At 39.5% G+C, this 18,555-nt stretch overlaps 1 protein-coding gene across 2 annotated transcripts in view; it reads left to right on the top strand.

The window, feature by feature from the left end:
- Window positions 1-18,555, top strand: part of LOC124119073 (calcitonin gene-related peptide type 1 receptor-like) — a 116,710-nt gene that overhangs the window by 80,694 nt on the left and 17,461 nt on the right. For both annotated transcript variants that reach the window (XM_046481470.2, XM_046481469.2), the window contains exon 7: window positions 16,399-16,465. In XM_046481470.2, coding sequence (XP_046337426.1) covers window positions 16,399-16,465 — 67 coding nt within the window. The remainder of the gene's footprint in view (window positions 1-16,398; window positions 16,466-18,555) is intronic.

Here is an 18,555-nt window from a genome sequence, read left to right as displayed (position 1 = left end):
TGGTCGGCTCGGAGTCAGTATAATGTGTCTGAGTGGGATATTCATGTTTAACCGCGGCATGGTATCTCAGTGTGCTAGCACTATAAATCGGCATCAGTCCGGACTAGTACAAGCAGCCACACAAACACACACACGTACATGCACGTCGCTATATAAGTGGACGCGACGTTAAACCAAATTTCACCTCACCCCACACAACAAGCTTCTCCACTACTAACTCTACCTCATACTTGTTTATATGTTCCTCGTCCAGGCACTTCACTTGCTTGATAACGGTGTGTTACGACGTAAATTCTAATAACACGGTAAATTGTAATAAACTGCGGTAAGTTAATAACACTGCGGTAAAATGTAATACTGCGGTAAATTGTAACAACTGCACTGCGGTAAATTGTAATAAAACTACAATTTACCGCAGTTTTTATTACGATTTACCGCAGTGCAGTTATTACTATTTACCGCAGTATAACATTTTACCGGAAGTACAGCTTTATTACAATTTACGTCGTACAACGTTGTCAGAACCCACTCCGAAACGTCGCCCCTAATTGTAATAAAGATGCTGTTCGTCAATATATATTATCCTTCACTGAGTACTCAAAACTTCTCTGCCTCTCAAAGAAGAAACTGTAATATCGTTCAAAACGGCAAAAAACAACAACTTAGCTCGTGTGGACCTGAGCTCAGACATGGAATAAAGAGCCCGTTTTTGCCATAAATAACGAGTAATGCGGACTCTTATTCTCAAGATGGTTGTGTACATGAGGCTGTACTGCCAGCACAAACGAGTGACCACCGCGGAAGACTTGAGTGAGTGAGTGAGTTAATATTTAACGTCACATCGGCAGTATTTCAGCCATATCGTGACGAGAAGTTATACATTAATGATACATATATTTAGACTACATAAAAAGCAGTCAACGATGGACAGTACAATAACTAGAATATTACAGATTTGTTTCAAAACTTGTTTAGAATATTAAAAGTTAGTAAGTATTAGAGAACAACACAATATAAGAATGGGCTAGAGATCGTCAGCCACTGATGGGTGATCACCATACTAGGGACCATGGGTATTTATAGTACCTTTCCTTCCTGCATGGTAGGATGCGGAAGATTAGATAATAAGGCGACATGGCAGTCTGTGACAGACATCGTGACAGGTGACATCATCCCCCCGTCGGGATGTCATGGTGATTCCAGTACCCAGTGCTTGTAACAGCCGACTGAAGCAGATAGGGTGATTACAATATTTGACCTGGTTGATAATGTGTCATCGTGCCCCGACGGTGTGTAAACCTTGTTCTTGCTGTAAACCTTGTTGACGCCATGATGAAGCTGGAATATTGCTATGTTCGGCGTAACTTAACGTAAAGAATGCATGCATTCAAGTCATATTGCACCGTTTTTGTCTGGTTGGGTTATTGTTTCATCGTACTCTAATCATTCAATTCGATATGGTCTTACATTATCCGCAGCAGCTATTTTCAGACGACTATTGATGAAATGGGCCATCACATTCCTAACTGCCCTGGTATTCCGATACAATGGCCCCTGATGTCTGCATAGCAATCGGACTGTGGGTTTCCTCGCCAGATTGTAAAGGTTTAAGTAATTGCAAATATTCTTTCAACCTGGCTCTGTTTGCATTTGAATGTACCCTTCACAACAGTTCAATGAAATGGCATGTCCAATGCTCTTTGATCTTGTAAACCGGCAGGAAATATGTCGCCTATCTCACCAAAATGCTTTCTGACAAAATGCTGAATTTTTACGAATTCTTCAAGCCTATCAGATTTATTCGAAGATTAAAGGTAGTGTTATTGCGATTTAGTTCGACTAATCACTCTGGATGAACTCTTACAAATACTTAGAAGTTGTGACTCTTACAAATACTTAGAAGTTGTGTGGCGTGAGTGTAAGTGATTTCCATCATAATGTATTCCAGATCCATATGGAATACTCGTCAATCTGTTTGAAGAATTAGTTTACTGTCAGACTCACTGAGACTCTGCTGTAGATCATACTTTAGAATCCATGTTGTAGAAACGTATGGATGTGTTACACGTTATCTTCATATCTCAAGGTGCATTTATTCCCACCATGTTCCAATAATATCCCTGGGCGTCTTACCATTTCGAATATTGGAATAAGTGAGCGAGGAAATACTGTTTCTTCCTGCAGAAGTCAGCAATACATTAAAGCAAGAACACGTTTTGATGTTAATATATTCCACGACGTGTAGTCTTTTATACATAATATTTGATATTTGAAGTTGAATCATGGATAGGTCGGAAATTAGCGTCTGCCACTGACAGAATGCATTTCCGGACATTACCTCAAGCCAAATTTCCACGTCAATTGTTATTTCACACAACACAGACCCGTGAAGATCCGGGTTAGACTAGGTCTTCAGCAAACCCATGTTTACCGTGACAGGCGACTTTACTTGTCATAAAAGGCGACTAGCCGGATCGGGTGGTCAGGCTCGCTGACTTGATTGATGCATGTCATCGTGTCCCAATTGCGTGGATCGATGCTCATGTTATCAATCAATAGATTGTCTGGTTCAGACACGATTATTTCCAGATCGCCGTCATATAGCTGGCATATTGATGAGTGCGGCGTTAAACAAGAAACAAACAAATCACACAACACATTGTTCAGGACATTGTTTAGAACCTGAGAAAAAACGTTGTGGGCAATTATTGTTTTTGGACAAAAGATCCCAACTCCAAATACATCTTATCCCCTCCCCTCCACACACCCCCCCCCCCCCCCCCCCCACACACACACACACACCCACACCCAAACACACCCAGTACCCCACCCCCACCCCACCCCACCCCACCCCCCCACACACACACTGACACACACACACACTGACACACACACTGACACACACACACTGACACACACACACACACACACACACACACACACACACACACACACACACACACACACACGTCTTCGTCTCATACAAGGCCATCACTGATCCGAACCCTCAGATGAATTCCTAACAATGCATGAAAACGTCAGATTAGAACACAATGGATGATACACTCTGAAAAATCCGATGGTGGGTGCGAAGCATAAGGGAGAATATGAAAAAAAACAGCTGGCAGGTTAAAATGTGACACGCCGATGTCAGAGAAACATTTCCATTTTGAGTAACCTTGCCTTGCTTAATATTAGTGAAGGCAGAGTTAGTTCATGGAATTTTGAACTTCTGTATTCTTTCAATGCGACGTTTCAGTGCAGATGTAAGTAGCTTTATCAGAAATAGCTCTTGCTTGATAAGTGTACCAGCATCTGTGCCGATGTTTCAACTCTTTCTTGATTGATATTGCTGCCTCTAAAATGTCACTCTAACATATTACTTCCAGAAGAAGTAATACGTTCTTCTCTCATTTGATCCGTGTACATATATCATTGCCTTGCTTATCAAAAAGACAGACACAAAAATAATTTGTTAGCAAAGTGAAGGAAGTGAAGTGCCCTATTAATGTAGTTTCACAGGTTCGTGATGTAGCAATCATCAGCTTTCAAGGAAAGTAGGCAATGTAACAATAGCCTATCAAAGTACACAGATTTGGAACATCAAGCATGTGCTTTCAGGGGATTATAGAAGCACATCTCTGAGTGGCAAGCTAAGTGAGCTGACATACTGACCTCAAACTACATGATTATATTCAAATATACTGGTTTTGTTACATGACACTGGACGAAAAAACCTATTTCCGTTAAAGGCAAGAATATGTAATGAACGATGATTGAAATTCGACCCTTTTCATTTCTGGAACATTATTGTAGTTACATGGGGTGGGGAGCCCAACGTGATGCAGGTCTTATAACTATACGTTTTTCATTACTACAGGGAAACCCACGTACAGAAGAACGGATCACAATCAGGGCAAATACGTAATTCGAATAGATTTGTGTTCGCAATTATGTGATTACACAGTATTGGATTATTTAGATTATTTCAATAGGATAAAACAGTTCTTTTGATTATAGATCAATACCCAACGTTTTATAAAATATTTCTATATTATGCAAGGTTTGGATTGTTTGAAGTTTTTGTCCAGTCTAATAAAAAATGAGGACCACCGATTCTTGTATGTACAGTTAATCTGTCTTGGCATGACAGAGTAACGACAGGAATATGACAGAATAGGGAGGTCCTTATCTTCCTTTGAGTAGTATATGACTGACGATGTAGTGGAGTACGCATATCAACTTGCAATACAATTTTCAGGGTTTGTGAATGACTATCAAATAGTGCTGTTATCATGTGTTCGCGAAAAGGTGAGTGTATCCTGCCCCACCGGTGACAACGGTCACAAACACAATGTCATGTAAGGGTAAGTCAACCGTTCACTTGAAGAAACACGGAAAGTGAAAATAGGGAATTGCATCGGACTTCGTTTTGGTCATTGGTAAGTCAAATTTGGAAAAATCCTCTACACTGAAAGCTTTACTTAACCCTTGAATTTTGTAACCTTGATCAAACAACTTTTGAGCAAGAGTCAAATGAAATCTTTGTGGTAAGAGCATACTCGAATGTACCATACAAGTTGTAAAACTTACACCAAAGGTCTGGGCTGCTGGATATATTGCTCGACAAAGGTGAAGACATTTACAAATTTGACGCATCAGTGACCACAATGACATGTATCCTATGCAATTCCCTCCTTTGCCTAGTACCATATGTTCCCTTTATTCAGGAGAATACTTGACTTGTCTTTGCATGTGCTTGTGACGGGTGCCAGCTGTGAGGGTACTCACTTTTTCTCGAGCACTTGGTAGCTTCACTGCAGCAATACTATCCAATCAAACCTACCACATATGATGGTGATTGGAGCTTGAGACAGTGACGTGGCAGCATGATGGTTGTTTTCATCGTAAAGGAATGGAGATATGTTAAAACACTACTCGAACTCTGAATTGCAACACTTGTATATTTTTTTTTTCATTGGCTTGAATGCTTTATCGTTTAACCTTCACCTCAAATTGTTTTTCACAAATATTGTTCACAAAGTCTTGATTAGGATTTGTTTAAAATCAGCTTCAACATGTTTTGATCCCTAGCTACAATACATGCTTTATATAGACCAATATCATACAGTAAGACTTCGCGATAAGCACAGTCGGTCTCCACACTGTTGACAAGAGTTGCTGATTGACGCTATAAATCACAGAAATCTTGACATTGTTCCCAAGTGCCAAATATTTTCCATACGATCGAAGAAAGCATCGAATGGTTGATTAAAGCCATTCAATGCAGTCCCCAGTTAGCAGAGCCTGAAAATGTTTCTGAAGAAACGTCATTACAACCTGTGGTCCCAATGAAATCTAGATAATTATGGCCTTCACACGTAACATTGTTGTCACTTGTTTGAATGAATTTTTTGTTCGGCTCCATAAATCTCTGAAAGTTCTTTTCCAAGAAAGCGAATTATTTGAGTGATCTATCAAATTTGTAATCTACGTTTGAAAATGTTTGCGTTAGATATTCGTATTACAAACCTTGAACATTAATTGTCCCAGTCATGCTATCGATCGAACAGGTTTTGCATTATAAACACAAATTGCAATTTGACTTTTATATAAAACGGCTTGTTTTAATAATCTCAGGCGCCAATTGTGCTTGTCATCAAAATAATTTTTAATCAAACATTCGATACAAATTTAAAAATCTTTGATTTATTCATTGTTTACTTGATGCTAGCCTTTATACCCTCATGTATATATCAGACCTGATGTGGGACTGTTCATGAAGTATACGACATAGGAATCAATATCAGGCGCCACCGTGTAGATTGCGTCTATGACTGATGCTGAAATGATGAATATGATCCGTGTTTTGATGCTCGTAGCTGTCTATCATGATACACAGCAATGTCCACAGCTCTTCAGCAGATACCATCGGGAAGCCAGCAACGTCGCCCTCTGTAATAAGTTATTATGGTGGACCCATTACACTAAGAGTTTGGCATATTTTCATCTATGGTAGCAAAACACGGTTTGACAATTCAATAGTTTCGAACGTACGTTTTTTTTCTTGTGTTTTGTTTGGTTCTTGTTTTTTACAAAAGTTCCAGTTAATTATTTCAAACGTGGTAAATATATACATTGCTTCCTAACTGAAGTGTCTGTTGACATTTTTAAATGTGGTAAATATGTTAATTTGTTCCCCCTAAAAGGTTCTAGTTAATTATTTGAAAAATGTTTGATTTGTAAATTGGTTCCTAACTGCAGTTTCAGTTGTGTTGTGTTGGGATAAACATTTTCCAATTTGCCGCAGAGTAGTTTTATTCATTGAACACTGGCCATTGGATCTTATGAGAATTTGGTAAGAATTTTGCCTTGTGGCTTGGGTAAAGGGGTCATTGTTGGAATGTGTTGTCTTTCATCTTGACTTATATGATCTGGCGTGGAATATTTATGAAAAAATAGACTCGTTGTTCAAGCAGTGTGTAGGAAGGCGTGTTGAATGCATGCCTGTGTTCAATTCCGAGGCATTAGGCCTTGGGTATTTCGTTTCTTTTAACATTTCGAACAAAATGACGCAGGCCTATTGATGAATAACTATCATAATGTATCGTGGATATCTAGGATAAAGTGTTTGTTTCCTTTTATGGCTGTTTGACTAAACGGGACTAAAACCTGAGTGTTTTAACAATAAACGAATCAGAATATCAGATTGTTGTTAGAAGAAAACACAAAAGATAATTGTAGATAATTACTTGGTGAAAACTACGAGAACGAACTTATGTGTGTGAGAGAGCTGAGCCCATACTTGGGATGACCTAGGGACTACCCAGTTTACCCGTAATGTGATTTAGTCAACTAATGAAATTGAATTGAATACATTTTTAAACTCCCGATCTATTCTTGGACGATCTCTGTCAAGCTATCAGTTACTGTATATTCTATAACGAGACTTGGGGTTATACTGTACGCTAGATATGATTGGAATTGTGTAACAGCTTTGAGATGAACACTACACCTAGGCAACTAAACTCAAAATATACGAATTTTGTATGGTTATTAATTACAGACTACAACGAGCAACTCAGATTCTGTTAAGGTACATAAATGCACGAGAGACAGCTATTTTGAGTTGGTTATTTCAAATGCTATGATATTTTTAGTGAGTTGAGTTTTATGACGCTTGGCACAGTTATATAACGGTGTGTCAGTTTTATGTGGGAGAACAACCCGAAGCGATGAAGGTCTCTGACGCTTATCTTTTTGGTGAAACCAACGAGCATGGGTATGGTGCTGACAAACCTTGAAAGATAATCGGGGAGTTCCAAGGGACGCAAACGAATTGCGGCGCCTTAGATGATCCGTGCCCCTTTATTATCATTTTAAGAAAGAAAATTAAGAGAAACATTTGCAATCTCACCCCTTCAGACACACTTCCCTGAAGTCAGTCATTGTGTGGTCAGATGACTAATGGACATTCTTTCTCAGATTAGACTACTGCTGTAGATATGAGCAAATCTAAACGACATTTCCTGGTCACGTTACTGGAAAAAATGATTCCTCGAATGCTCCTGGATTCAGATAGTTTGAGTTGTGTCTTTAAGCATGAGGAGTCTGTATTTGATCTAAACTAATCAAAGATGTATTATTGTAATCATTATGTTATAATTGTTGTTCACTGTTGCCGTCATAAACAATGTATGACGTGTCATAGTGATGTTCTCAACAAAAAAGCAATGTCACATCGCTTCACCTGACCAATCGGACTGGAGAACAACTAAAATGCATTCAGTCGTTCTATCTGTTTTGCAATATTGAGGAATTATGTGATAATGATAATGAAATATGACCCACATATGTTACATTATAGGAGGCGTATAATGTTGCTTGTGTTTAAAGTTGTTCTGAAACCGTCAATGAATGTCCTGGAATATATCACGGCGAATACGTGACGGATCTGTGACAGAAATACCTGGCAGTTCACAGATTCCCAATTGTTTACTGCACTGAAATAGAATAGGAAATAAAATTGGAAACCCTTAAACAACCGACTATTTTGGCGCTCATTATATAATTGTGCCACGTAAAATGAAATCACACAAATAGAATTGCTTTGGGTGTAACAATTTTGTGAACCATTTGATCATTTCTACACACGAAAAAGACTTATTTCGCACACCCTTGAAGATTTCTTTTACCATGAACAGCTTCCTCCTCCCGGACAGAATTGACTTTTTCTTTTAGAAAATACGATTGATTCGCGATACTTCTCGTCATGATATGGCTGAAATATTGCCGATGTAATGCTAAATTTTAACTCACTCTCTCTAAAAGGTTCAACGCAGCTGATTATGAAATATAACACCTTAAGAAATGCATACACTGCACTTCAAAACGCCCTCTCGATCGCGGTCGGGTCTCGTGGACCGATCGATCCTATAGCGATCCGATCCCGATGCGATCGCAACCAGAAAATTCTTCGATAGCGATCGGATCGCGTTCGGGTTGTGATCGGGTCGCGGTCAGGTCGCGGTCCGGTCGATGTTACGACAAGGTCGCGATCACGGTGACGTTAGTTTTGAAGTGTAATGTAAATATTATGAATTCTCTACGAGAAAAGTTATCAATGTGGTTCATGATAATATTGATTGTAATGTATGTGAACACAATTATTATCGAAACGTTGACGCGAATGTGGGTTTTCGTTCTGTAAATGCAATATTTATTGTTTTATCTTTTCTTGATGACAAACTGGGTAGCAGCTAAGTGAGTGTGTATGGTCTTATGCCGCTTTAAGCAATATTCCAGCAATTGGGCTTCCCATATTCTACCAAGGGAACTACTTATCAACGGCAATGCAGTTATGATGTGCATGTATATAAATTTATTGTGGTGGTACTGGTGGATCATTAGTTGTTAGGATCCGTTGGCGGTGGGTTCAAATCCCAAGTTAAACAACAATATAAAATATCTAGAATTGCGAGTGGGTTAAAAATGAAAGAATGAAATGGACAGGATTAATGAATAATTATGTTCTCGTTTAAAATGTTTTTGGAAACTATTTTAGTGTCAGTTGTAGTCGAAAATTACAATTAAAATTTCAACACTTAAGATGTTATACCAAATATGTTTGTCTGTTTGTTGTTGAACTCCGCACTCAGCAATGTCCCAGCTACATGTATATGACGGCGGTCTGTAAATAATTGAGTCTGGGCCAGACAATCCAGAGATCGACATCATGAGCATCGTTCTAAGCAATTGGAATACGGTAACATGCATCTACCAAGTCAGCGAGCGTGACCACCTGAACCCATTAGTCGCCTGTCATGACAAGCATTGGTTGCTGAAGACCAATTCTAACCCGAGGGCACACACGGGGCACAAAAACTGATAATTGTGAGTGTTGTAATACAAATACTGTGAATAGTGTGAATAGTTGACGTTAGAAGCACATAGCTGAATAAGATGCTGATGCTATTGTACGTGTTTTAAACAAGTACATGAAAAAGTGTTTTCAAAGTGGAATAATATTTAAGTTCTCTACTACTTATGGACCATTTATCCCCAAACATGCCGCTTAGGTTAATCCTATTTTATCCTTTATGGACATGAGTGGCAAATATGTTCTTCAAACAGCAATCAATATGGCCTGATAGCAAAAGAATTCCCAGTCTCTTTACGACGCATCACGAACTACAGTTAAAAATACCCTATACATCTCAATACAATTTGATATGACAAGAAGTAATTCACACAATGCATTAGCTAAATGGGGCACAAAATCATTGTTGAATGGTCAATTCATCAGGACAATGTTAACCGTTTTAGCCTGAAGATCACCCGCTAATTCCCCCACTGAGCGACATCGTCTTAAACGTTCTGCGAAGCAACCACGCCGATGCTATTGTGCTGATGGATATCATTTCTGATTCTTTCTCAGGTCAATCTACTGATGTAGTTATCGGCAAATCCAAACGACATTTCTTGCTCACGGTGCTGGGGAAATTGACTCAAATGCTTCTTGATTCAGATGGTTTCAGTTATCTCCAGAGGCATGGAAAGTCTGTACTCGATCTAAACTCATTAATGATGTCTTATTCTATTACCAAAAATGCCCTTACGACTTATTGGTTCATGCCTTGTTTTGTTCATATTTGTTCAGACAATTTGTTTTGTATAAATAATTCATTAACCAAAGATTGATGGCCACGCCAGAAACCTATGATCGCGGGTTCGAATCCCGGTTTCCTCCGATTATTTTTCTATTTTTTTCAGAACCATACACCTGATCGTGTGTTTTAACAAAGATGTAACCGTCTAGGACATGTATCAGTTGGGGATTTCCTCCAACATCCAGATGACATGCCGTGATATAACAGGAACACAGTTTAAAGCGACATTAAACCAAACACATCTGATCAACATATTTGCAGTAGTTAAACGATTTCGTCATAGATAATAACATGCCCATCAAACCAACATAGATCACTATCTTCACAGTCTTGAGAGAAAGCTTTAAACGTATAAACACGAAACACATGAAAATAGCGTACAAGACCAATACTTCTCTTCGTAAAAACCTAATAGAATTTCCAGAAGTAATTGCCCAGTTAATCCTACTGACATTTTGGTCTGTACAGTCGAGCACAAACATGCCAGTATGTTTAATCATTTTCTATGCATGTCCGGGAGATTTAAGCTCCAAAAGCCATACAATAGGCCTGGTTGATTGGCTTCTCATATTAGGCTTATTGGAGACTAATATTGAACGTAGATAGGCCTCATTGAAGCTCGCGAGTGACACCTGGTTACACATTTCTGATCGATACCGATATCGTATTTGCCTTTACACATGTATCACGTCAGACGCGTGTAGTATCTGTCTCAGACCACTTGATACTCCTACTACTGGATGCTTTATGCAAGAGTAGGCGAGAGAGCAAATGGGAATTCCCAAGTAGTTTTTTCCCATCAAGCATTAGCTAGATTTTTTCACCTCAGGGAGTGATATGGAGGAACGTTGCTTTCTGGTGTATTTGTGTAGATGTGATATACTTCATGTATGTCACATTCCTCTCGGCATTATTATATATGAAACATTTTGGACAGAATTATAGTTATTTTTTTAATATGCTTTGGAATAGGTCAAACTCATTATTACATGTAGTTTGTTGTTTGGTACTTCTTCAATACTTCATTTAAATTGGTTATTGATTCTGAGTTCTTCAAGTATTATTTGTGATTGTATGTTTCTTAAAGTTCTATATGGTTGAATAGTTCAATCAAAGAAATGTTGTGGGTGGTTTATTTTCGACTTCTATTTCCGATTTATTATTTCTCCAAATTATTCTGTCTAAGTTGTATACTTCTTCAAATTGTAACTTTATTGCATACTGCTTCTAATTGTGTTTTTCATGAAATTGTATTTGTGATATTATATTTCTTCAAATTGTATTCGTTGTTGTATATGTCTTCAAATTGTATCAGTAGTTGCATCCTTTTAATCGTATATGTGACTGTGGTCTGCTTGAAATCATATTTTGTGGCTGTACACATGATATTGTATTGGGGATTGCATATTTCTTCAAAGCGTAATTGTGGTTGAACGCGGGTGACCTGTGGCAGAGAAGGCAAGACAATAATTGTGTCTGTCAAGCACATGATCGTTGTTCCAATATGATTTGTATAAGAGGACTATATTGACTAACGATGTTCACAAACACATGTGGAAACCCTTAATGAACTCGACTTCAGTCAGGATATGTCGAAAACATTCATCCTTTCAGTGACATTCAGGTGCACAATTGAAGTTGCACGTGTTTGTGACTGGTGCCACCGATGGAGAACTATAAACTAACATTTCGCGAACACCTGGTATCACATAACACGTGCTTATGATATGGCCGGAATCGTAAATCGACACTGGGTTTAGGAGAGATTTCTTATGAATGTGAGGGGGCTCGGGTGGCCTAGTCATCTAAGGCTCCGCGATTCGCTGTGCAGAGTTGCGTCCCTTTGGCACGCCAGAAACCTATGATTGTGGGTTCGAATCCCGGTTCGCCCCGATTATGTTTTTAGGTTTGTCAGCACCATACCCGTGCTCGGGGATTTCAAGTGGTAAACGTCTGAGACCTGCATGACTTCAGGCTTTCCTCCCACATTAAGCTGACACTCCGCGATATAACTGGAATAGTGTTACAAGCGGCGTTAAACCCAACTCACTCACTCACTCACTAACTTATGAATTTGAAAAACGTTTTGTCGTTTTTATTTTATGTCACATATTTTGACGAGGGCTTTTAAGGTGTGGGTTTCAGCCACAATGCAGGATGGCTCTTTGCACCACGAAAAACTCTGATCATATCGCATACATATATTGGTACCATTATATACGCATTTTGTAAATGTAAACCTTTTCAGTGTCAAAGAAAGGGATTACATTTCCTTGAATGGACTTCCTTCCGCACGACGTATTCCCAAGGTGGAATAATCTATCGAAGTGCTTGAAGTAAAAGGCAATGACAAGAGGAGAGTGCGTCCAGTCGAGATTGCTTTGATATCGAGTGCATGTTATTCTTATACCAACGTGGACTAAATTCGGACCGTGAGCAGGATATATACTCTGAAGCAATTTAGAAATAACATCAGTTACTTTGATCGACCTGGGGGTAGCTTTCTGTCTGAATGGTTGTCTAATGGAAATGTCTCTACGGTCTAGCGAATACAGACAGTCTAGGTCAAGGCTTCCGAAAAAACTGCTCGTGTGACCTTTGGACGTTTCTTCAATATAACAATCCTTTGCGACAAGATCTAAGCAGATTAACAACCTTGACATTCGTGACAAGTGTGTTTTCAATGATGGTTTGTCGGTTACAGATGCGCATGATTGATTTGTGTGTGACGTCACTTTGAACAGTATTTCAGTGTCTCGACGTGTCAGTTTTAAGTGGATAGAAAGTGATGCTGGCATGAGACGTTTACAACTTTGGTGAAATCCATAAACATACTTTTGTTAGGTATTGTGTCGACAAACCAAAATACATTGTGATTTGAACTAATGGCCATAGCTGTCTGGGATGCAACCAACGGGCACGGTATGGTGTTGGGATATCAAAACTCAAACTAGCATTCCCAAGGGTAGGATGAAGTGGGTGGGACGTGGTTGAACTGAACAAAAATGTGGACACTTTAAATAATGATCGGTCCCTTGTGGTCGTGCGGTTTCCCAGGTTCGCCCCTCTTACAACATAACCTCACGCGTGAGACCAATGGAACCGTCTCATCTGTTTCGTGTTTCTAATCGGTGATCAATTGTTGTATGTTTGTTTGTTGTTAAGCGCCGCCCTCAGCAATATTCCAGCTATATGACGGCGGTCTGTAAATAAACGAGTCTGGACCAGACAAGACAGTGATTGACATCATGAGCATCGCTCCACGCAATTGGAATTGATGACATTCATCAACAAAGTCAGCGAGCCTGACCACCCGATCCCGTTAGTCGCCTCTTACAATAATTGACTTGCCCTTGCACGTGTTTGTGGTAGATGTCACCGGTAGGGTAGGATGCTCTAACCTTATTGTAAAAACCTTTACCTACTCTATTTGATAGTGATCTAGTCGGAATTGTACCCAAGGCAATAGACTACGATTTCTTCTGATTTTGGAACAAATTTGTCACTTTTATTTTCAAGTATATGGTAACGGTGTCCTGCGCCTTTTGTGCTTTCATCCTACGTCAAGCGGACTCCGTCATATTACTGAACCGGGGTTGAACATGCACCTTATGCATTCCTCGGGCAAGTTTGACCACGCTACATGTATAAAATCCAATTCCGAAACATGTCCTTCAACAAATACATTAACTACTTTTATAACGAACACGCTTATAACGAACTGACGGATAAAAAATTATCTTGAGTCCCGACCATGTGTTGTATATATGCTGTATGTATGCTTATAACGAACTACGGTTATAACGAACTAAAATTAGTGGCCCCCTCGAGTTCGTTATAACCGTAGTCTACTGTACTACAAATTAAAGTGTTCTTTCTGAAACAAATTACTGTTCAGAGGTCCGATTTCAAAAGCACTATTGACACAAGACGATTGAAAGTAATTTTTGACGAAGATGATTAGAAATGTAAAATATTTCAAGTTCCAGACGAAGGAAAATCCAACGCGCCAGGCCAGAAAAGGGCAGCGTCTAAATACGGGACTTCCAGTCGAGCGTTGATGCATGTCACAATGACCTACAAAGAAGTTGACTGCCAATTAAGTTGGCGATCATCTCATATAAACTTATGTCTGATTAAAAGTTTATGTCGAATATGACGAACATGAGTGATTAATGCTTTCAGTAAATGATACCTACAGCAGGAATCTGATGTCATTTGGAAAAATGACAGGCGTAATGATGTTACGAGTTACACAGGCTATTTGCTGGCTTATGACTTCAAACAACGGGTCATTTCCTTTCGAGGCTTTTATTGCCTGAATAGTAATTCAGCTGGTCGTTATTTGTAGATTCATTTGTGTCAGATCCATTGAATCAACTCAAAGGCTGTTGCCATTCCCCTTATATTTTATGTTAGTGTCTACATCTTGGGAGATGTATTCCTCAACAGTGTGACACATCTTCCGATGATATCTCTATGGTAACATAGCATCTTATAATGACCGTATCTTAAATAAAGCGACAAAACAATTTCCATACACATCAATATTAGTGACAAAACTCTTTCCTTTCCAAATTCACGACATTTCTGTTAAATGTGGGGTAGAGTACGACTCCGACTATGTCATGAGCATGTGTTTTAAATCACTGACAAATGATGGCAGGTATTTGCGAAAACGTGGGCGTATCCTGACCTATCGGTGCCACTCGTCACAACCACATGCAAAGGCAAGTCAATTGTTCACTTGAAACAAATAGGGAATTGCATCGGACATCATGTTTGACAATGATGCGTCAAATTTTAGAAATGTTCTCCACATGTCTAACATAAAACTTCGAAACCTTTACCGAGGCCTTGTCTGTTGTAACCCTTTTGAGTGAGAGTCGTATGGCGCTTCTTTGAAGTCTTCGAAAAAAACCATGCTCGATTGTATGTCAAAAGTTGAGACATTTTTACGTCAAAAGCTGGAGCTGAAGGGAAAAATGCTCGACATATTGGGGATGCTGACAATTGTTAAGTTGAAGTCATCCCTCTTGTCATATAGTCTTGTGGATACTTTCTTTTTGTCACTCTGAATCTTTATACACAGATATAGATAGGAAACAGATGAGGCGGTTTCTCTGACACATCATCAAACTCGTTGGGAAAACTTTATTGTAATCCAAATTTACATATGTGGACTTTTTATCCGATGAATGACACGTATAGGGGAACGATTGTAGTGAGTGAGTGAGTGAGTTGGGCTTAACGCCGCTTTTAACAGTATTCCAGTTATATCGCGGCGTGTCAGCTTCATGTGGGAGGAAAGCCCGAAGTGATGCAGGTCTCAGACGTTTACCACTTCGGTGAAACCCACGAGCACGGGTATGGTGCTGACAAACCTAGAAACATAATAGGGGCGAACCGGGATTCGAACCCACAATCATAGGTTTCTGGCGTGCCCAAGGGACGCAACTCTGCACAGCGAATCGCGGCGCCTTAGACGACTAGGCCACCCGTGCCCCCTGGGAACGATTGTAAAGTCGTATTATCTGCTTGTGTCAACATATTATGTGATTAATATGTGATTATTGTAACACTATGAGTGTGGCGTCCCAAGTGTGGGGTAACCAGTTGAATGTCTACTCATAGATAGTAAATAGTTGATTTGTGTTTTCACTTCATATTTTAAATCCCTCGTGAGGATTTCGGGTTAGGATTGTGTCCCCAGCAATCCATGGTTGTTGGGGGAGGCGACTAACGTCATCGAGTGGTTAGACTCTTGATCGTATCCCATTTACGTGGAACGATGCTCATGATGTCGATCACTGGATTGTCTTGTCCAGATTCGATTACTTACAGACCGCCTTCATGTAGCTGGAATGTTGCTGAGTGTGGCGCCATTTGGCTGGATTGTTGCAGGCTGCTCGTTAAAAAAGGTCGAGCATGTGTAAGAACCTTAAGCTCGTGAACACTGATTTAAGTGAGTGAGTATTGTTTTACGCCGCGTTTAGCTATATTCCGCACGTCACGCCGAAGACCCGGGTTCGAGTCCCGACATGGGTACAGTGTGTGAAGCCCATTTCTGGTGTCCCCCGCCGTGATATTGCTGGAATATTGCTAAAAGCGGCGTAAAACCATTCTCACTCACTACTATCTTTAACAATGGAAAGAGATTATAACCATCCCAAATGTCAATATATGAATCAATGTGTAAATGCCATTAACAATCGTTTATTTATTTCAGGGATACCTGCTCTATTAACCATAATATACACAACAGTGAAAGCTACACGGGGGCATCACAACGACAGGTTAGTTTACTTAAGCCTCATATAGTTTTTACTTGATATATGTGTTTTACTTGTTTGCGTGTTTACTTATTTACTTGGCATATTTGTTTTACATGTTTACTTGTTTTACTTGGTATAATTATTTTACCTGTTTACGTGTTTACGTTTTTACTTGGTATATTGTTTTACTGGGTATATGTGTTTTATTTGTCTATTTGTTTTACTTGTTTTATTGATCCGCAGGCCTAACAACAACCAATCAGTGTTGTATGTATGTTATGCCGCCGACATTAAAAATCATTTTGAGAAGAAATATATTCTCAAAATATTTCCCTTCGACTGATCATCAAAACTTGAAATGTCATGAATACAGACCCTTACAAATCTGACGTAAAATTATTATATAAGGGACCCATTTAAGTTTCAAAATTTCAGGGCAAGTGACTTTGTTCGAATTGTGCCTCTGTTCATCCTGCAGTGAATGGGTACCCGGTAGGATGAGATGTCAATGTGATTGTTAACCTTTGAGGGCCTCACATACAGCTTTGGTTGTATACTCCCCAGGGAGCTGAGAATAATTTTTTTTAGTGCAAACTGATCCATTGACCGGGGTAATAAAATGTCTAAGCGCTGAGAACATGTCTATGCATGGAGTACTAAATGGATTATTATTATTATCATTATTATTATAATCATTATTATTATATATTTTGCCGAAGCATCAGATTTTTATTTCCACCAACCGACCAAATTTTCTGCAATAAGACCTGTTACCTTACAAAAAAACAAAACAGTCTGATAGTAGTACTACCTTGAAATTCTTTCTGAACTCTCTTTGTTATGAACTATTCGATTTCCGGATTTGTTTTGGGGAAAAGCACTCTACCCCTACGTAAACTGTCAGAGTGATAAGTGAGAATTGACGTCGTGCTAGAAATGTCATTACGTCATGAACCAACAGATTACGCCATATGACTCCGTGATAATTAACCCTACCTGCTTAATTAGCAGAATGTGGAACATTGCAACTAAGTCCATATTGTTCTGTATTGGTGTGGTATCCATTTTGTCCAGTCGAATGATACGTTTACTACAGCAACGAAGCGCGCTGTGTGCTGTATTGGCAGACAGTCTCATAACAGGGAGGAATGTAGACTTGGAAGGTCGAATGTAGACTAAGAAGGTCGAATGTAGACTAGGAAGGTCGAATGGAGACTCGGAAGGTCGAATGTATACTTGGAAGGTCGAATGTAGACTTGGAAGGTCGAATGTAGACTTGAAAGGTCGAATGTAGACTTGGAAGGTCGAATGTAGACTTGAAAGATCGAATGTAGACTTGGAAGGTCGAATGTAGACTTGGAAGGTCGAATGTAGACTTGAAAGATCGAATGTAGACTAGGAAGGTCGAATGTAGACTAGGAAGGTCGAATGTAGACTTGGAAGGTCGAATGTAGACTTGGAAGGTCGAATGTAGACTTGGAAGGTCGAATGTAGACTAAGAAGGTCGAATGTAGACTTGGAAGGTCGAATGTAGACTTGGAAGGTCGAATGTAGACTAGGAAGGTCGAATGTAGACTAGGAAGGTCGAATGTAGACTAGGAAGGTCGAATGTAGACTAGGAAGGTCGAATGTAGACTTGGAAGGTCGAATGTAGACTTGGAAGGTCGAATGTAGACTTGGAAGGTCGAATGTAGACTTGGAAGGTCGAATGTAGACTAAGAAGGTCGAATGGAGACTTGGAAGGTCGAATGTAGACTAGGAAGGTCGAATGGAGACTTGGAAGGTCGAATCTAGACTTAGAAGGTCGAATGTAGACTTGGAAGGTCGAATGTAGACTAGGAAGGTCGAATGGAGACTTGGAAGGTCGAATGTAGACTTGGAAGGTCGAATGTAGACTTGGAAGGTCGAATCTAGACTTGGAAGGTCGAATGTAGACTTGGAAGGTCGAATGTAGACTAGGAAGGTCGAATGTAGACTTGGAAGGTTGAATGTAGACTTGGAAGGTCGAATGTAGACTAGAAAGGTCGGATGTAGACTTGGAAGGTCGAATGTAGACTTGGAAGGTCGAATGTAGACTTGAAAGGTCGAATGTAGACTAGGAAGGTCGTATG

This window comes from Haliotis rufescens, unplaced genomic scaffold (assembly GCF_023055435.1).
Source record: "Haliotis rufescens isolate VD_foot unplaced genomic scaffold, xgHalRufe1.0.p SCAF_10, whole genome shotgun sequence".
NCBI lineage: Eukaryota > Metazoa > Mollusca > Gastropoda > Lepetellida > Haliotidae > Haliotis > Haliotis rufescens.
This window is presented reverse-complemented; position numbering and strand designations above follow the sequence as displayed.